General features: G+C 39.8%; 1 protein-coding gene and 1 long non-coding RNA gene across 6 annotated transcripts in view; one reads left to right on the top strand and one right to left on the bottom strand.

Annotated features, from left to right (window-relative positions):
- The window catches only part of anks1b (ankyrin repeat and sterile alpha motif domain containing 1B), a 174,912-nt gene that overhangs the window by 96,232 nt on the left and 56,965 nt on the right, over positions 1-21,715 (top strand). For 4 of the 5 annotated variants that reach the window (XM_082167784.1, XM_082167783.1, XM_082167782.1 and 1 more), the window contains one exon: positions 4,810-4,996. In XM_082167784.1, coding sequence (XP_082023910.1) covers positions 4,810-4,996 — 187 coding nt within the window. Of the gene's footprint in view, positions 1-4,809; positions 4,997-11,777; positions 14,004-14,136; positions 14,264-21,715 lie in introns of those variants that run through there. The other variant, XM_082167786.1, reaches the window with a different exon arrangement.
- LOC309497607 lies at positions 2,175-4,788 on the bottom strand. Its single transcript, XR_014205631.1, has 2 exons — positions 4,013-4,788; positions 2,175-3,889 (listed from the first exon to the last, which is right to left on the bottom strand). It is a non-coding gene; the product is annotated as an uncharacterized lncRNA (long non-coding RNA).

Raw genomic sequence — 21,715 nt, 5'->3', positions numbered from 1 at the left:
TTGCTGAGTGTGTTCCTGTTGTCTTTTTTTAGCAACAGGAACTCTATATTTGGTAATGTTGTTGTTATTGCGGTGCTCCGTGTTCTTGCAGCTTTGCCTCCGTTGTCATGGAGACGGTAGTTGTATTGAAATGAGTGAAAGTGTGTGTGAGGTGGAGGACGAACAAGAGGAATGTTGATAGAAGGGTCGCTCTATATGCATCAAGGTTGCTCAATCTGCATCTTTATCTGGATGAATAAACTGCTTGCGGCACTCAGTATTATAAACCAGCCTTGAAAACAGGCTACAGTCTTGTGTGAATCATTGGGGCACTTTCAAATTCACATCCACATCCTCTGTGGATCAGCTAGTGTGCAAAGGCAGAATGTGAAAATAAAAAATAATCAGTACAGCAGTTCTTTAATGACAGTGTAAATTGACATTATCACGATAAAAGCAAAAGCTTGTGATTAAATCACCTGATCACAAACAAGGCGTATACAGGGTTATGATGTCATGAAATATTTTTTAGCTTTGCAAACTTTGTTTCGGTCATATTTCAGGCCAAAGATCAAATTAAAAACCCTTTTTTCTCATGATAATTAAACGCATTTTCTAAATTCCACATTCACATTACTACAAACAAACAAAACCATTTTTAAAATGATTGCAGCACCTCAAGCTTTTTAACCCCAAGGCCCATTGTTGTCCAATATTTCTGGTGTAATAATGACATCATCACTGCTTGTTTTTACATGTAAATGTTTTTTTTTTCCTGGTTTTTTTTCTTTCTGTTGTTGTTAACAGATGCTAGGAGCTTGATACTGTTGACACTGCACATTTAATTAAATTAATTAATCACGATAATTTTTTTGATTCCAGAAGATTCAAGATTCTGATTCTCTATGTTCTTCAATAAAAATAAAAACTTGAGGGGGAATATATATATATATATATATTTTTATATATATATATATATATATATATATATAATATATATAATTTCAGTTTACATCTTGATGTTTTTAGCGTTTTATTAAGCTACGTTTTCTTCAACATGATTAAATAATTCTAAGTCCCCCTTTTATGTTTGCTGAATGCCTCTGGTTGAGAACCAATGAGTTTTATGAAACAAGTTCATAAAACTCAAAACAATGAAACCGTTCATATTACTTAAAATGTGTCAGTTTTGTGAACTCAAAAAAGAAGGACGTTCTAAATAATCATAAAAGTTCATTTGATGTAACTAATTTACCCTACTCAAACCAATTAATTATTTTGAGCATTAGGGTTTACAGTGTAATATATATTAGTAATTCCCCCCCCCCCCCCCCACATTATGAGAATGAATTAGAGCTTTTCCACATAATAGTAATGAGAATTGACTCAAACACGTTCTTGACAAGTGCCAAGAGATGCATCCAGAGATCCTTCTGCAGATGGTAGATCAACACCCTGTGTCACTCAACGTATTTCCCAAACCAGATGAGCATATAAAATCAATGCTGAATGTTTCTCCGTAATTATAAATTCTCGCTCCGAGATTTGAGCTGAATGTGATCTGCATACGCATTGACAGTACTGCATTCCTAAATGTGCTGAATGCCCCACTGGGAGGTGAAACGGTCGCGTTAGTAGCATTTATTGCCCCACGATCCCAAAGCCCACTGAATAATTATCATAATTACCATCCATAAATTAGCGCACAATTTCTCACTTTGTACTCGTTCGCCGAATAATGCCCTGCGTAATGAAGGTAGTGTTAGTTAGCTAACGTGCAGCCACACATGCACGTGTGTGCAAGTCTACCATGTGTGCTTCTTTATCCCCACCTTGGAAAGAAATCTGTCAAAGTGTGTGTGTGTATGTGTGAGACTGCTGTAGAACATTATTAGAGGAGACAGTGGGTGTGTTTGATGAACAGGCATGTTTTGTTTTTTAATTTAACTACAGTCAGCCATGACAGACTCATTAGGAGTTCATGGTGAGAGACAGCAAGTCTGTGTGTGAGTAACAGGTTCATTAGCACCACTTCCTGACACAAGGTGTGTTTGACAACAAAATTAAAATTGCCTGAATTTGCAGATTCGGGTTAAACTGGTAGCTGTGCATAGTCAAATACGCACATTTGCTCAACTATCTTTATCACCTCTTTTACAACAGAAAATGGTAATTGAGTGCTGCAGGATTTTAAAAAATTCATTCAGGTGGTATTGAAAACCATTGATAGTGAGCAGTGTTTCTCAATTAAATAAAGAATACATGAAATAAAAAAAATGCACTCAGATATCTGCTTGGTATAATGATAATAATAATCACTTTGCATGAAATGAGCAAATAAAAATACAGAGGAATCAAACGGATGCAAATGCAAAACAAAATTGCAGAAACAAACACAAAACATAAGCAAAGAAGAACTTAAGTACAATAGTATGTAAAGAAACTTAAAAATATCTGTTTTGTATATAAAGAGACAAATAATTATTTCCGCCAATGAAAATCATTGATCCAGATCTGTTGGCTTAAAAAAAAATAAAAAAATGATTGAATATTTAACCACCCCGAGAGGAAAGAATAAGGATCAGTTTTCCAACACTGAGCTAGTCTAGACACAAGAACATCTTTAAGAAATATATTGCGAACAGGTCATAGAAACGTGGTGAGATCTACTTTGGTCGGAGGCCATAAGAGATGAGCAGCAGTCATGTTGTACATTATTAAACAATGACACAAGAAAGAAAATTGATTTAAGGCTGGTTGAAGCACGTACAGTAAAAACCTTTTGCTTTAAATGTATTTATTATGTATAATGTTTTTTAAATTAAATATAACCACAGTTCACCCTCTCTTTACTTCAATCTTGTTTGCTCAATGATTTTTAGCACTGTTTTCAAGTGGAGCTAGTTTTCTGCCAAGTGCGTGTGAAATTAAATCACTTAAATCAGAGACATTTTTCTCATGCATAATAATTAATTTGGCATTTTGGACACCTGTGATGCAACTGAAAGCAAAGATGATGATGTAAGCCTTCCTGTGGTTATACAACTGCTTGACTCTACACACAGTCATCTCGTTTAGCCGTTTTCTCTCCTATCTCACTCTGTCTCTCCCTCTCGCTGAGCAATATGTATCGCACATCTATTCCACCTCCTACTTACAGGCTTACTTCTCTACTGTAGACAAACTCTATTGCGTAGTGCATTTGATTTTTGTTGGGATGTATTTGCAGAAATCGTTAGTGAAAGCAAGCATCAGAATTTCATGCAAACTTGGGTATGGGAGATATTGATTTGGGCCAGTTACCAACTATGCAGGACATCTAGCAAATGCACAGCAACATGTTAACAGCCAGACAGAACACCTCAGCAACTGTGTAGCAACACCCTGACAACAATCCACAACATTTGTGGATTGTTTTGCATGGGTCCCATTAAAATTTTCTTTTTATTACGATTGGAGTCATTTATGGAAATATAAAAGGCTATTGCGACTTTCTAACAATTGTGACCATTTCTCGTATTTAATTTATCTCTCACAATTTGACCTTATATTTTGCAGTTTCCCATAATTATAACTTCTTACTATTGCGACTATTTCTATTGCGACTATATATCTCACACTTGCAACTATTTCTCATAATTGCAACTTTCTCAAAATTACAACTATTTCTCAGTTAATTTTTCTCACAGTTTGACTTTTTATTTAGCAGTTTCCCATAACTATGACTTCATATCTTGCTATTGCCACTATTTCTATTGCGACTATATACAGTATCTCTCAATTCCTACTTACACTCACACTTACAACTTTTTTCGTAATTGCGACTTTCTCACAATTGCAGCTATTTCTCGTAATTGCTACTATATTTTCTAACAATTGCAGCTATTTCTCGTTATTGCTACTATATTTTCTAACAATTGCAGCTATTTCTCGTTATTGCTACTATATTTTCTAACAATTGCAACTATTTCTCGTAATTGTGACTTTCTAACAATTGCAACTATTTCTTGTAATTACTACTATATTTTCTAACAATTGCAACTATTTCTCGTTATTGCACCTTTCTCACAATTGCAACTATTTCTCATAATTAATTTATCTCAAAGTTTGACTTTATTTAGCATTTTTACCATAATTATGACTTCTTATCTCGCAATTGCGACTTTATTTATATTGCGACTACTGTATATGCCTCACATTTGTGACTTTCTCACAATTGCAACTTTTTTCATAATTACAAATTTCTCACAACTACTACTTTTTTCGTCATTCTGAATTTACATATGACCATTTTACTATATTTAGCAGTTTTGACTATTTCTCATTTGCCACTTTATATCTTGTAATTGCAGTTATATATCTCAAAAACTGATATTATATCTCACAATGTGAATATATAGTCACGTATCTTGCAATTGTGACTCTTTCTCATAATTGCACCCTTATGTGCGACTTTATACCTAACGATGTGAATTTATTTATTTTAAACTTCTTTTTTTTACCCTTTAAAAATAAAATGTGCTTCTATTTTATTTTTGCTCAAAAACAAGGTTGATTAAAAATTCTGGTGAATCATGAACATGAGCATTGCTCAGTGAAACATGTCAAAACTCAGTCTGCTGCTCTTAATTATTTGAAGTTGAATAATAAACCACACATTTATGCATTGTCGCTCATATTCACAGTCCAGAAATTTGATACCACTCTCTTCTAGATGACTCCAGCAGCCAGTAATTGGTTACGACCGCTTTGGAGATCGTATCATCTTGGCTAATATAAAATAGACTTTTTAAGTGACTAATGCTAACATTTCACTCTTTCTTGTCATAGCCAAAGCAACGGACCTCGCTGTCCTCCTCCCAGGACGTCCAGAAACCCCTACAGAACCACAGCTGTGAGCCCTCGGAGGTCAGCTCATCTCTTGGCTACGCCAGCTTCAGCACCAGCCCCCCCGCCAGCCCCCCCATCAGCCCCGCCAACTGCTCGACCGGATCCGCCGAAGACTACGGCCTCACTGGTACGACTCTTCTCATCTTGTTGGTCTAGACTCTAGAGGACAAAGATTTCTCTTAAAATCCCTTAAGACAAATAAGAAAGACACAATTTGAGAAAACTGCTGACATGCAGTAAGAATATATATAGCGTATAGCGTTATGAAAGTGTCTTGAGTAAACAAATAATAGTAGCTTTGGGACAGGTTCGCTTTCTGTTCAAAGGGGAGGTGTTTCTATGGGCATTTCAGCCAATGATATCACCGGCTGGATAACCCAGCTGACCCCCCTCGCGTCTCTCATACAGACATGTTAATTTCAGCAGGAAGCCTCTCTCTTGATTTGCTTGTGCCAGCAATGGAGTGATTCCCGCTGCTTTGAGCAGCACTACTGTAAAAGTGTGACTGAATTACTCATCAAACCACATTTTAACGGCTTGAACAGCATTTTAAAGTGCCGCTCAGCTACTCGGCACGGTATGAAAGCAGCAGCCAGCATCAGAGCATGTGGGAATGTCCTCGGTCTGAATTGTTTGTAAAAATACTGCATTCAGAGAGCGACACAGGGAGGTTCTGCACAAGGCCCTCTGCAAACACACCATCTCAGCAAACGTCAGTGTTTTGGCACGGGCGGTTTTGCTGTCATTTCCTCAGCATCCACCTACGGCACTGCTGGTCGAGTGGGCAGTTGATGCTGTTTCCATGGCGATGTCATCCTGGTGCTGAGGTGGGGTAGTCATGGTGACGCTGGTGTACTTTGCAGTCCGTTGGATTTCACTAATGCTTCGCACATGCTTGTCTGGCACCCTGATCCCCTGACGCATGTGTTCAGAGAAATAGGGGGAAAGTAGGGAAGTGGGAGAGAGAGAATCTAATTATAAGAGTTAGTGCTTATTCACTTTTGCCAAGTTTGCTCTTTTAGTTTAGATACGGTAACAGGGGGGATGTTGCAATAGCTACCTTCGTTAAGTGCATTTTTTACTTTCCTCCTGCAGTCAGGTAGCATCCAAAATTAACACACCACTTGTTAGAAATAATTGTGTTTGGTGAGTAAATAAAACAGTTATTTGTGAGTTGTCCAGTAAAAATATACTTTTGACAATCAAGGATTTTTTTATTTGCATTTTTTATTTTTTCACCAGATGTGAAATAACTCTCATTAAGAGGATCAATATGAGAAACAAAATAATGATGTGTCTTTTTGACGTTTTTGCGGCAGGTACGGTTTCACATAAAGATAGAGTCTGACTCACTCACTCACTCAGGAGAAGTAGTTGTGATATTATGATAATTCAAGTATTGCAGTTATAAATACAGTATATATTATTTTCAATGATAATGTAATTAATTCTCAAATTTTATAAATAAATGTACTTTATTATTGTACTTTTTTTAGAGAGATAGATAGATAGATAGATAGATAGATAGATAGATAGATAGATAGATAGATAGATAGATAGATGTTACAATTACTATATATTATATTATATTATATTATATTATATTATATTATATTATATTAATTAAAAAATATTACTAAATATTGTCCAGTACTTTTTATGGCTGATAATAAACTATTTAACACACACACACACATATAATGTATAAGGTAATATATATATATATATATATATATATATATGATAATATGTTTCTTTTATTATGTAATTATCTTTTTTTTTTTTACATATAAAAATACATATTTAAAAAAAAAAATATGTTTACATATTAATTATATTATATTATTATACTATATTATATTGTATAAAAAATGATAAAATAATGCACAATTATTTTCATGGATTGGTAAGTTATTATGGCTGGTAAATACACTCCCCATTGGCAGGTGTGGCAAAAAAGTTGATTTTGAATTTTTTCATCCTCAAACTTTTGTACCATTTATTAAACTCAATCACTTATATAGAACCCAAAGGATGCCATTATTTCTTCTGTATCGCTCCTGAAATTCTCCCTACCTGTGGATGTGTGTGGCTGAAGGTCCTGGCAACCCTTAAACTAAAGTACCTCATTTGGCCCTGTGCGTTACAGTACATAACTCTACCTGGCCACATTATATGTCATTCCCTCTGTACAAGACAAGCAATCTCTTAAGGAAGGCAAATGGTGATGGATGGTGAAGGAAATATCACTGTTGCATTCAAAACCCTTTTGCCACTACAGGGAAGTTTATATCTCTGTTTGCCAGGTCTCCACTGTGAAAAGGGCCTTTTCATCTCAGTCACTCTCCAGTCTAACAGGGGGCTTTTAAAATGGAGGGGTGCTCTCCTCTTCTCTTTGATGGCGGCTCCCTGTTGGTCTGCCCTAATACACGTGTCTTCTGTCCCACTGTCGCAGGACTTTGTATGGTGGCAAATTTCAAGGGGTTTCTGAGGTGTTTCATCTGGTAGTGTGAAGTTCTGAGGTTCTTTGCCTTCTTGCCTGGAACAGAAGCAGATTTTTAGGTTATCAACATCTAGCAGTGCCTTCTGTTGATAGTACTTTTATTTAATTCTGCTGGCAAATGATGTAAAAAAAAAAGAAAAAAAAAGGCGCTATCACTGGAATCACATGTTAGCGTCTCCTCTGAGAGGCCAAGACATACATTCCAAGCGCTGTTGTGATTGAAGCCACGGATCAGAGCTGAAATCACAGTAAAGGCATTGAAGTCCTCTCTCTGCAGCTCCAGGAATAGATCTCACATTTTCATGCTTTCGTTCACCCTATCTTCTTTTTTTTCCATCTTCCTCCTCCTCCTCCTCCTCCTCCTCACTATTTATTAGCTTTATAATGTTCATTGTATTGTTGCCTTGGCAACTAGCGTTGAGTGAGGAGCGCATTGTAGTTTCTTTGATGCCGTGCCTTCATAGGTAATGAAATGAAGTTCTGTCGTTTCCCTACAGTAGGTGCAAGAGAGATGGAGAGATAGACGGAGGCATGATGAGAGTGTGGAGAAGACAAGTTCTCATCGCTTTGGGTTACCAAAGGTGGTGTATTTTTATCCAGCTGCGCTCGGTGCAAACATTATTGATGTCAGTTTTGTAACTGTGGGTAGAGATGAGTGAGATTGCAGCGTTGCGATGCACTGAGGCCTTTCAGCTGCGAGATAGAGTCAAGTTGTCCTTTTATTGCCAAGCATGATGACCTGCGTCCATCACCTCAACCAGTCGAAAAGTTCAGCAATGAATTCATTGATTGGATGTCAGAATTAAATATTAGAATATTTAATTTGCAGCATTGTTCCTACTTAATATTTCATTTTCATTGCAAGTTCCTACGTCTGACTTTGCAAATTGTAATTAAAATGGGATGTATTGGAGTAAAGCAGTCTGGTTGAAATAAAATGTATGCATTTGACATTTTTCAAAAGGTCTTCTGGACATTGATGCCTTTATTGCATGAGTGGGATTGAGGAGAGACAGGAAGTGGGGAATGGTATGGCCAGTAGAGTTTGTTGGATTGCTGCACACAAGGCTATGGATTTGACATTTACTCTTCAACGTGTATAAACTACTAAACTAAACTAGTTACAATAACAATTACAGTGGCTTCCATGATGATTCTGTAAATGAGTAGGTCAAAGAAAAATACCGGGTTGCCCACTGGCAATTACAGCATTGTGGTGGCGTTCTTGTGCATTCAACCAGTAAATACAGCCATTCTAACATCACTTAATGGCAGCATCAGTCCAGTCTGTGGGCATCTTGATAATGCCCTTGGACAGCTATTTCCAGCTTTTTTTCCAATCACAGTTTTGATCTACATGAATGGAGAAAGAATGAAATCTCTTAAACTGTTGGCTAAATGTATATATATATATAGTTCTGTCAAATCGATTAATCACATCTAACATAACATTTTGTTTATATAATATATGTGTATATATATTATTACATTTATATATTGTGTGTGTGTGTGTAATTAGATTGCTTGGGTTACTTGTTGTAAAAGACACATGTGAGAAAGTTGAGCTTTGAGGTGACAGTAGGGCAGAGATCATCCTCTGATAAAAACAAATCCTTCCCATTCAATTTGATGCACTGACAGGTTGCTGTGCTCTAAAAAACAAGAGAAAAAGAGCAGAGAACAGGTGCAAAAAGCTACTGAATCACCAGCCGTTGCCCATTTCTAGTATATTTCTAGTAAAAGTATAGTTTTAAACATGAGAACACACGCACACGGGCACACACACACACACACACACACACACACACACACACACACACACACACACACACACACACACACACACACACACACACACACACACACACATATACAGTATATGCATGCATATATATGTGTGTGTGCAATATATATGTACAGTGGGTACGGAAAGTATTCAGACCCCCTTAAATTTTTCAGTGTTTGTTATATTGCAGCCATTTGCTAAAATCATTTAAGTTCTTTTTTTTTCCTCATTATTGTACACACAGCACCCCATATTGACAGAAAAACATAGAATTGTTGACATTTTTGCACATTTATTAAAAAAAGAAAAACTGAAATATCACTTGGTCCTAAGTATTCAGACCCTTTGCTGTGACACTCATATATTTAACTCAGGTGCTGTCCATTTCTTCTGATCATCCTTGAGATGGTTCTACACCTTCATTTGAGTCCAGCTGTGTTTGATTATACTGATTGGACTTGATTAGGAAAGCCACACACCTGTTTATATAAGACCTTACAGCTCACAGTGCATGTCAGAGCAAATGAGAATCATGAGGTCAAAGGAACTGCCTGAAGAGCTCAGAGACAGAATTGTGGCAAGGCACAGATCTGGCCAAGGTTACAAAAAAAATTCTGCTGCACTTAAGGTTCCTAAGAGCACAGTGGCCTCCATAATCCTTAAATGGAAGACGTTTGGGACGACCAGAATCCTTCCTAGAGCTGTCCGTCCGGCCAAACTGAGCTATCGGGGGAGAAGAGCCTTGGTGAGAGAGGTAAAGAAGAACCCAAAGATCATTGTGGCTGAGCTCCAGAGATGCAGTCGGGAGATGGGAGAAAGTTGTAGTTAGTCAACCATCACTGCAGCCATCCACCAGTCTGGGCTTTATGGCAGAGTGGCCCGACGGAAGCCTCTCCTCAGTGCAAGACAAATGAAAGCACACCTGAAGGACTCCAAGATGGTGATAAATAAGATTCTCTGGTCTGATGAGACCAAGATAGAACTTTTTGGCCTTAATTCTAAGCGGTATGTGTGGAGAAAACCAGGCACTGCTCATCACCTGTCCAATACAGTCTCTCAACAGTGAAGCATGGTGGTGGCAGCATCATGCTGTGGGGGTGTTTTTCAGCTGCAGGGACAGGACGACTGGTTGCAATCGAGGGAAAGATGAATGCGGCCAAGTACAGGGATATCCTGGACGAAAACCTTCTCCAGAGTGCTCTGGACCTCAGACTGGGCCGAAGGTTCACCTTCCAACAAGACAATGACCCTAAGCACACAGCTAAAATAACGAAGGCTTCACAACAACTCCTTGACTGTTCTTGAATGGCCCAGCCAGAGCCCTGACTTAAACCCAAATGAGCATCTCTGGAGAGACCTGAAAATGGCTGTCCACCAACGTTTACCATCCAACCTGACAGAACTGGAGAGGATCTGCAAGGAGGAATGGCAGAGGATACCCAAATTCAGGTGTGAAAAACTTGTTGCATCTTTCCCAAAAAGACTCATGGCTGTATTAGATCAAAAGGGTGCTTCTACTAAATACTGAGCAAAGGGTCTGAATACTTAGGACCATGTGATATTTCAGTTTTTCTTTTTTAATAAATGTGCAAAAATGTCAACAATTCTGTGTTTTTCTGTCAATATGGGGTGCTGTGTGTACAATAATGAGAAGAAAAAAAAGAACTTAAATGATTTTAGCAAATGGCTGCAATATAACAAAGACTGAAAGATTTAAGGGGGTCTGAATACTTTCCGTACCCACTGTATATATGTGTGTGTATATATACAGTATATATATATATATATATATATATATATATATATATATATATATTATGTGTATAAAATTTTATACAATTTTTAATAACAAATCATTAAAAAATAAACACAAAAAATCTAATAGTGCCCTAGAAATAGTGCAGGATCTTAAATATTTGTTTTGACTTTTTCTGTTTTTATTAATAATATTTTATTTATTTACTTATTCATAAAAAATTCAACTTGAATTTACAGGATTTCCAGAAAAAAAGTGTGATTTTAGATTTTTAGACTCTACTTGGTATTTTACAACAATTATCAATAAATAATGACAAAAAGTTCATCATTTGACAAATTTTATATAAAAACAAATGCTAGATGTTGGCTTTGTCCATTGATTGTTTCTTTTATTTGAAAGTTGGGATGTCTTTTCCAACAGCCACCATGTTCTTCAATTCACTTTTCGATAATTGCCTTACTGTCCTCTTCTGTACTGCCAAGAATGTCCAATAATTATAAACTGACCTGATGTCCACTTATGCTCTTCACCATATTATTAATGGAGTGTTTTGGTGTGAACCCATGCACTCATGCAGGCGTTATTGTGCGCCCTACTCGTCTTTATGAGTCAGCATGCTAACGGGGCTCCGTGGCATAATTAAACACCATCATTCCATTAAAGAGAGTTTTATTAGAGGATCTGTGTGTGTGTGTGTTCCCTGCCTCCACAGGGATTCATAGATCAGAGTACTGTGCCTGGAGTGCTTAGATGAAAATTAATGTTTTTATTGTCCACCCATAAACACACACACACATACAGTACGCACACACACATGCATATATGTACTCCTACAACTGTATGAGCGCACACACACACACGTATCATCTAAACAGTTCTGGTTTCTAATGTTACACAAATCTACCATCACTCTTCTGACAGCATACGGACCCCACAGCACTTTTCGATGCTGGTTGCCTTGGAGATGGTGCGCTTTGAGACAAATGGGAAAGCTACAGTGAATTCAATATTTTGTAATTGTTTATGATTCCTGCGGGTATATAGGGAGGGATTCCATACAAGAAAGGGTATATTGAATTGTATATTGTAGAAGTGCCACCCATGAGACCTGAGTGACTGACAGATTCATAGACTGATTTGTATCGATGTACATTTAGACGTCGGCCAGCAGGCCCTTTAATATGTTAGGTGATTGACAGGTCTGATATTGTTCTGTGACTTTTAATATCTGAGAGTGAGTCAAAGACAAGCACCAGAGAAAATGAAACAAGATTGTGCCAGATGTGGTGCTGAACCCTGTCCTGCAAACATAACATAACTTGCCCCTCCTGATGTAACTCAGTGAGGAAATTGCTCACACGCTCATACACGCCCTGCTTTATGACTATCTGTAGGCTACACAAGTTAATGATTTTTTGATAATTTATGTTAATGTCACTACAACTTTTTTGGGCTATTGGGATTTTATGCTCAATACTTTGGTAGAGATAGTTTGATAAGACAAGAATCACTATTGCTATTGCTTATACTTTGTGCATACTTAGGTTAGTGATATGAATAAACAAACCTCAAACTGGAAGCACACTTCAGTACATCGAGGAAAGGATTAAGGAATGTTATGACTTTTCAAAATGATTGATTTTTGTGGTTGCTATGTGATTGCTACTGTGTTCTGGGTGGTTTTTAGCACAAGGATATGCCATTGCTAAGGAGCTCTGGGTTTCCAGATGGTTTCTTACTGCCCCAAGTCAAAAGAGTCCATGCCATCACCCCTATGATATTTTGATCTCTAAATGGCTCATGTCCCCCATTCAATGTAAGCCTATGATTTTCTTAAAACTTTTTTATAATATACCAGGTAACAATCACAAGTCTAATTGTTTTGAAATTTAATAGCATACATTTCCTCAAAAAAAAAAAACGTCATGATTTGACTTATACATTATACATGCCCAGGGACCTCCTCACTCAGGAAACTTTGAGCCGTTCAATATAAAAAGAGCTATATTTTCAAGGTAATGAAAATGATATACACTGCCATTCAAAAGTTTGAGGTCGGTAAGCAAAAACAAACAAACAAAAGAACAGTAATATTTTGAAATATTTTCACAATTTAAAATAACTGGTTTCTATTTTAATATATTTTCCAATGTAATCTATTCCTGTCATGCAAAGTTTAAATAACATTATAGTGTGTCTTATAAATCACACTACGGTAGTGCATTATTAAACAATATATTATGTTAAACAGATAATCTTCCTTCAAATAGTCTCACAGATAACTTTTCCTGTTGCAGACACTAAGTATGAACAGTAGTAATATGCCTTAGCAAGCACTAAGAAGATTCTCTGACTATTGGAATATGAGAGTCCTTTATTTATTTATTAAACTGTATGTAAAATGCACATACATTTTCCTCTCTTCCTCTCTCTGTGACCTGCTGTAGGACTGGCAGAATCTCTGGTCCTATTTTTGGCAGGAAATGGGTGCAGTTCAATACGGCGCAGTAAACATTTGTTAACAAGCAATTAAACATGTGGCCTTTAATCCACTGGAAGAGACAGCCATCAGCTCAGTGTGTGTGTGTGCGTTTGTGAGCGACTCAGCCCATTCTGCTCTTTTTCTACTGTTCTCCATCATTACTTCCTCCTGCATCTACAACCCCACCCTGATTTTGAATTTCAGACTAATCTAAATAGACAAACAACATTAACATTAAGTTCCTATATACTGTATAAGCTCACAAATACATACGTCTAAAGTACTTATTTAGTTTCTGTTGTGACATGACAAGACATGACAGTGCTGTGTGTGTGTTCGAGTATGTGCACAGATGAGTGTGTGTAAATGTGAGAACAGAAACATCACTGGAATGCTGTGTGGTGCAACAGTGGCCCTATCAGATCTTTGAGAATGAAAAACTACATGTAAACGAATGTGTGCGAGTGTGACCTCAGAGGTGGGACTCGCACACATAACCTCATTCCTCATAAGATCGTCCTCCTGGAAAGTTCTGCTGGCTGTTTTGCTGCTTCATACCTGTTTGCTAAAGTATACGAGCGCAATAGAGGTTTTCAAGAAGGAGGTAGGTGATCTAGCATTATTGTAGCATGTGATATTTTTAACCATGGGTGTTTCTCTATGTTTAATGAAGGGAGGGAAGGTTCACAACTTTTTAAGAATATACTGTTTTTAATTTAACCCCTGTTGGGCTTTAGATTCAAGCTGAGATTCGCTCTTCACTGTCGGCCCAGCATGCACTGCGGCTCCTGTTGTATCACTGGCTCTGGCTGATGTTCTCCTCTCTGCTGTTTACTGCATGTTCTGGAAGAGCTCTTCACACTAGTGAGTCAGAAATACAGCAGTAAGCTCATCATCTGGATAAGAACTCTGTAAGCTGCTCTCACACCCAGCAGTCTAGTCACCCAAAATCAAAATTAAGTCCTCATTTTCTGTGGTTTCGATAGGACTTGAGCTCTATATTCTTAATCTTCTGGAGTTATATGATGGATTTGTGTGAGAAGATCTCTCTCAAATCTCATTTGGGTTTGCATGTATTAAATATCGTGAGCTGTATTATTGATGAGAATTAACCCTGTAAAGCCTGACATATGAAATAATAGTCTGAAATATCCATCCATCCATCTTTTTCCGCTTATCCGGGGCCGGGGCGCGGGGGCAGCAGTCTAAGCAGAGATGCCCAGACTTCCCTCTTCCTAGACACTTCCTCCAGCTCTTCCGGGGGGATACAGAGGTGTTCCCAAGCCAGCCGGGAGACATAATCCCTCCAGCGTGTCCTAGGTCTTCCCTGGGGTCTCCTCCCGGTGGGACGCGCCCGGAACACCTCCCCGGGAAGGAGTCCAGGAGGCATCCGGAACAGATGCCCGAGCCCCCTCAGCTGGCTCCTCTCGTTGTGGAGGAGCTGCGGCTCTACTCTGAGCTCCTCCCGAGTGACCCAGCTCCTCACAAAATGAGATCTATGAAAAGTTTCAGTCTGGATTCAGACCGCATCATAGCACTGAAACTGCGCTCGTTAAAATCACAAATGATTTACTTTTAGCTTCTGACCAAGGCTGTATCTCAATACTAGTTTTACTTGATCTTAGTGCTGCGTTCGATACTATAGATCATACATTACTCTTAGATCGACTACAAAATTATACTGGTGTTCAAGGACAAGCACTAAGCTGGTTCAAATCATACCTATCTGACCGCTACCATTTTGTCTATTTAAATGGAGAAAAATCGATCATAACTCCAGTAAACTATGGAGTGCCGCAGGGATCTGTATTAGGCCCTCTGTTATTTTCAATATATATGATGCCACTTGGAAATATTATAAGGAAACATGGAATTAGTTTCCATTGTTATGCTGATGACACTCAAATATATATTTCATCAAGGCCGGATGAAAACGCAAAATTTTCCAAATTGACAGAGTGTGTTAAAGATATAAAAGATTGGATGACCCGTAATTTTCTTTTATTAAATCCAGACAAGACAGAGGTAATACTTATCGGTTCAAAAAACCGCCCACAAAACCTCGCACAATACAACTTTAACATCATAGGATGTCCTGTTACTTTATCCGCTACAGTAAAAGACCTGGGTGTTATACTCGATTGCAACCTGTCTTTTGAAAATCATATTTCATATGTTACAAAAACAGCATTTTTCCACCTTAGAAACATTGCTAAGCTACGTAATATGCTATCAGTTTCTGATGCAGAAAAGTTAGTTCATGCATTCATGACCTCGAGACTGGATTACTGTAATGCTTTACTAGCTGGTTGTCCTGCATCCTCAATAAACAAGCTACAGTTAGTCCAAAATGCCGCCGCTAGAGTTCTTACTAGATCAAGAAAATATGATCATATAACACCGATTTTATCATCACTGCATTGGTTACCTATAAAGTTCCGTATTAATTACAAGGTATTGCTACTGACTTATAAAGCCCTAAACGGCTTAGCTCCAGTCTATTTAACGGATCTTCTGTCGCCCTATAATCCATCGCGCTCTTTAAGATCACTAAATTCAAGGCTTTTGGTCATACCTAGGATATCCAGAACCACCAAAGGAGGGAGAGCATTCTCACATTTGGCTCCAAAACTCTGGAATAGTCTTCCTGATACTGTTCGTTGCTCAGACTCGCTCTCCCAGTTTAAAACTAGATTAAAGTCGCATCTCTTCAGCCAGGCATTCATATAATCCTACAGTTCAAACTACAATCCGGCCTCTAGCTCATAAATGCCAGAGGAGAACTGGCCCCCGACTGAGCCTGGGTTCTCCCAAGGTTTTTTTTTCTCCATTAGGTCACCTGATGGAGTTTTAGGACACCATTAGGTCACTTGATGAAGTTTTTCGGTTCCTTGCCACTGTTGCCTTTGGCTTGCTCAGTTGGGGATATTTTGGGGATATTTAATTTAATTTTATCAATCAATAAATTCCTCTTGAAACAAACTTTGTTGTATTATTTTAATTTAATACTGTGAAGCTGCTTTGATACAATCTGTATTGTGAAAAGCGCTATACAAATAAACTTGACTTGACTTGACTTGACTCACCCAACTCTAAGGGAGCGCCCAGCCACCCTGGGGAGAAAGCTCATTTCGGCCGCCTGTATCTGAGATCTTGTCCTTTCGGTCATGACCCACAGCTCATGACCATAGGTGAGAGTAGGAACGTAGATTGACCGATAAATCGAGAGCTTCGCCTTGCGGCTCAGCTCCTTCTTCACCACGACAGACCGGTACATCGACCGCATACCGCAGTACTTCAAAAGCTGCACAGATCCGTCTGTCAACCTCCCGTTCCATCCTTCCCTCACTCGTGAACAAGTCCCCAAGATACTTGAACTCCTCCACTTGAGGCAGGAACTCTCCACCAACCTGAAGTGGGCAAGCCATCCTTTTCCGACTGAGAACCATGGCCTCTGACTTGGAGGTGTTGTTTCCCATCCCAGCTGCTTCACACTTGGCTGCAAACCGTCCCAGTGCATGCTGAAGGTTCTGGTCTGATGGGGCCAACATGACAACATCCTCCGCAAAAAGCAGAGACGAAATTGTGTGGTCCCCAAACCAGACACCCTCCGGCCCCTGGCTGCGCCTAGAAATTCTGTCCATAAAAATTATGAACAGAACCGGTGACAAAGGGCAGCCCTGCCGGAGTCCAACATGCACTGGGAACAAGTCTGACTTACTGCTGGCAATGCAAACCAAGCTCCTGCTCCGGTTGTACAGGGACCGGACAGCCCTTAGCAAAGGGCCCCGGACCCCATACTCCCAGAGCACCCTCTACAGGACACCACAAGGCACACAGTCAAATGCCTTCCCCAAATCCACAAAGCACATGTGGATTGGTTGGGTGAACTCCCATGAACCCTCCAGGACCCTGGAGAGAGTATAGAACTGATCCAGTGTTCCACGACCGGGACGAAAACCGCACTGTTCCTCCTGAATCCAAGATTCTACTATCAGCCGAATTCTCCTCTCCAGTACTCTGGCATAGACTTTCCTGGGGAGGCTGAGAAGTGTGATCCCCCTGTAGTTGGAATACACCCTCCGGTCCCCCTTCTTAAAAAAAGGGACAACCACCCCGGTCTGCCAGCCCAGAGGTACTGTCCCCGACCGCGACGCAATGTTGCAGAGGCTTGTCAGCCAAGACAGCCCCACAACATCCAGAGATTTGAGGTACTCAGGGCGGATCTCATCCACCCCCCGTGCCTTACCACCGAGGAGCTTCTTGACTAACTTGGTGACTTCAGCTTGGGTGATGGACGCTTCCTCCTTTGCTTCCGTGGACGCGTCGACAATGGAGGTGGAGAATATGGTCCACTCGGATTCAATATCTCCAGACTCCCTCGGGATCCGGTCGAAGCTCCGCCGGAGGTGGGAGTTATAGATCTCTCTGACAGGGGACTCTGCCAAACGTTCCCTCACAGTACGTTTGGGTCTGCCGAGTCTGTCCAGCTTCCTCCCCCGCCATCGAATCCAACTCACCACCAGGTGGTGATCAGTTGACAGCTCCGTCCCTCTCTTCACCCGAGTGTCCAAGACATACGGTCGGAGGTTGGATGAAAACGACCACAAAGTCGATCATCAACCTCCGGCCTAGGGTGTCCCGGTCCCACGTGCACTGATGGACACCCTTATGCTTGAACATGGTGTTAGTTATGGGCAAGCTGTAACTAGCACAGAAGTCCAATAACAGAACACCGCTCGGGTTCAGATCAGGGGGGCCGTTCCTCCCAGTCACGCCCTCCAGGTGTCACTGTCGCTGCCCACGTGGGCGTTGAAGTCCCCCAGTAGAACGACCCCCGAGTCCCCAGTCGGAGCACTTTCCAGCATCCCTCCCAGAGACTACAAGAGGGCCTGATACTCTGCACTGTCATTCGGCCCGTAGGCACACACGACAGTGAGAGACCTGTCCCCGACGTGAAGGCGCAGGGAAGCGACCCTCTCGTTCACCGGGGTGAACTCAAACACATGGCGGCTGAGCTGGGGGGCTGTAAGCAAACCCAAACCAGCCCGCCGCCTCTCACCATGGGCAACTCCAGAGTGGTAGAGAGTACAGCTTCTCTCAAGGAGTGTGGTTCCAGAGCTCAAGCTGTGCGTGGAGGTGATCCCGACTATATCTAGTCTGTACCTCTCAACCTCGAGCACAATCTCAGGCTCCTTCCCCGCCAGCGAGGTGACGTTCAACTTCCCTAAAGCCAGTTTCCGTGTCCAGAGATCGGGTCGTCACGGCCCCCGCCTTTGGCTGCCGCCCGATCCACTATGCACCCGCCCCTTACGGTCCCTCCTGCAGGTGGTGAGCCCACAGGAGTGCGGCCCCACGTCACCAGGTGCTCGCATGCGAGTCCCAACCCTGGGCCTGGCTCCATGGTGGGCCTCCGGCTGCGCCATGCCGGACAACATCTCGGTCCTTGTTTTTATTTGCTTCATAATGGGCTTATGAACTGCTCTTAGTCTGACCCGTCACCTAGGACCTGTTTGCCTTGGGAAACCCTACCAGGGGCATATAGCCTCGGACAACATAGCTCCTAGGAACGTTCGGGTACTCAAACCCGTCCACCACGATAAGATGGCAGTTCAAGGAGTCTGAAATATATATTTATCAAATCTACATCAGATTTAGTGGCTTTTGTATATATATATGATATAAGAGAATATTGAGTTCATACTCAAGGAGGAAAAAACACCAGGGCTAAACCCAGTTTTATTAGGGCTAAACCTATTGCAAAAAAAATATGTATTTTGGTGAAGTTGCTGATATTTATATGGGCAAAACATTTGATGATCCTGACGATCTTGTAACGTAAATCATTAAGATTTTTATAACAATATAACCAGCTTATAAAATGCTTATATTGGAATATAGTGACTTGAGTCATTTGTACACCTTTTATGTTACTTCTGTTGGAGTTTGGAATGTTTAAGTGATGGCATAATTTAATGTGTGTGTGTGAAACTATGTGTAAACGATCCTTTTAAACATGAGGAATGGGCAACAGCTGGTGATTCAGTAGCTTTTTGCACCTGTTCTCTGCTCTTTTTTTTTCTTTTTTTTTTCTTTTTTTGAGCACAGAACCTGTCAGTGCATCAAACTGAATAGGAAGGATTTGTTTTTATCAGAGGATGATCTCTGCCCCACTGTTTTCACCTCAAAGCTCAAGTTTCTCATATATGTGTCTTTTATAAATTACGACAAGTAACCCTAGCGATCTAATTACGTGGGAAGAGTTCAGACGCTGTGCTGTAGGATAGATTTCCTCCCGCTGACCCCAGATCAGACTTTTGTACCCTGCGTGAGCTTTTGATGCACTCTCTGCTGTGCTCAGATAAGACTTGGGAACTTCTGCTGAGATCTCTCTGATTCTTTGCCCTGTGGGTCAGTTAAGATGGCGCCACAGTCAATCTGCATTAGATCACTTTCTTTCTTTCTGTCTGTCTTCTTCCTTTCACTGTTTCATCTCTCCCTTTGAGCCCATAATTTAAGGAAGCCACTGTGTTGTCTCCATGACTACCGGATGTCACCTGTTGCGGTTCCAGCTGTAGATCTAATCTGAGAGGAAAATGGGAAAAGGGACAGATATTAGAAATTAAGGAGGAGGAAGACACTAAAAAAAGATATATAAATACTATTACACTGTCAGGTCATTTATTGATTAATTAATTCTATATTTTTGTAATCTTATATTTGTTCATTTAATTAAAGAATTCATTGGTTTGTTCAGGGTTTCAGCAGTCATGGAAAACTTTGGTTACACTTTATTTCGATATTCCACTTTAAACATCTACTAACTAAAGTATCTCTGCATCTGCATGCCAACTAACTCTCATTAGAGTATCAGTAGACTGTCTGCTTAATATCTGCTAACACTTTATTGTGATGGTCCTCCAACAGATATTATAAGATATACTTATTCTACTAAACCGAACCCTAACATCTAACCCTAACATAACAGTCTACTAATAGTTTAATAAGAGTTAGTTGATATGTAGTTGCAAAGTTACTTATAGTTATAATGTTTAAAGTGGAATATCAAAATAAAGTGTAACCACACACACACACACACACACACACACACACACACACACACACACTCACACTCACACTCACACACTCTCTCTCTCCCTCTCTCTCTCTCTCTCTCTCTCTCTCTCTCTCACACACACACACACACGCACACACCCGCAGACAAAACAATCTCTTTCCTCTGTTATCTGTTGTAGTTTGGTGACACATTTTTTCTCAGTGATGGTGGCAAAGATCTCGAAGCGCTCTTGCCTTTATATTACCCATAAATTGTGCTTTTTATTTGATCTGTTTCCCAGAAACTGATGTGAACTTTCCATTATGGCTGTGTAGGTGTGCTGAGTGGTTTCTATACTGTAGATGGTTATCCACTTCTGCCTTCCTGTGAGCTTTGGTGAACACACTCATTTTCCTTTAAAGTCACCATGAAATCAAAATTGACAATTCTTATTTTTTTTTAATAGAATGTTACCTTGTTTATTATAAAGGGTTTATCTGTGCACATAATTATTATTATTTAAAATGTATGTGCACTCATAATATTTAATCAAAAAACATTAAACTCCCTCCGCCCAAAACGACGTCTGTTCTCTTCATGACTTACTGTATGTCTTTGCGGAGAATGGGACTAAATATCCTCCACAACTGACTGCAAACTGGCATTCCGATCTGCCTCCATTTAGTTAGCAACGCCCAACTTCACAATGATCAAATCAATTCCCGAGGACAAAAAACAAGTCCCATCCTACATTTGTTTCTCATTCCAGAAGTTTCACTCAGATACTGTATATGTCACAATAGGTAAGAAAAACTATTGCAGCTTCCATTTCATGCTGACTTTAACATGCAACTTTACTTTTATCAGTCTATCTTTTATTTGATGTTAAATTAATCAAATACGGTATTCTCAAACTATTGATTGTGTTCTCAAACTATTGATGCGGATATTAGACCAATCAGGATTGGCAATGGCATCATTTTGTGGTTTGGGGGGCTGATTTGCATCTTTATTAGTGTAGTAAAGAGGCCAGTGAACTACAATTTATACTGACGACTAGTTGAGCCATGTAACTCTCTTGTAGTGTAGACTTCTAGTAAGGCAGATTATCCCTTGAATTCTTCAGATAGAGTCAACCTACCTTGTTCCTTTGATCCTTTTCAGTGTGAGTTTTTCCCGCAGCGTGTTTGTATTTGGCTTCTCGCAGATGACGGTCAAGGCCTCTGTGTTTTGTATGCCGACTGCTGTTTTGTCTGAGA

Source organism: Leuciscus leuciscus (assembly GCF_965113295.1).
Source record: "Leuciscus leuciscus genome assembly, chromosome: 4".
NCBI lineage: Eukaryota > Metazoa > Chordata > Actinopteri > Cypriniformes > Leuciscidae > Leuciscus > Leuciscus leuciscus.
Note: the sequence above shows the minus strand (reverse complement) of the source record. Positions and strands in the feature narration are given on the sequence as shown.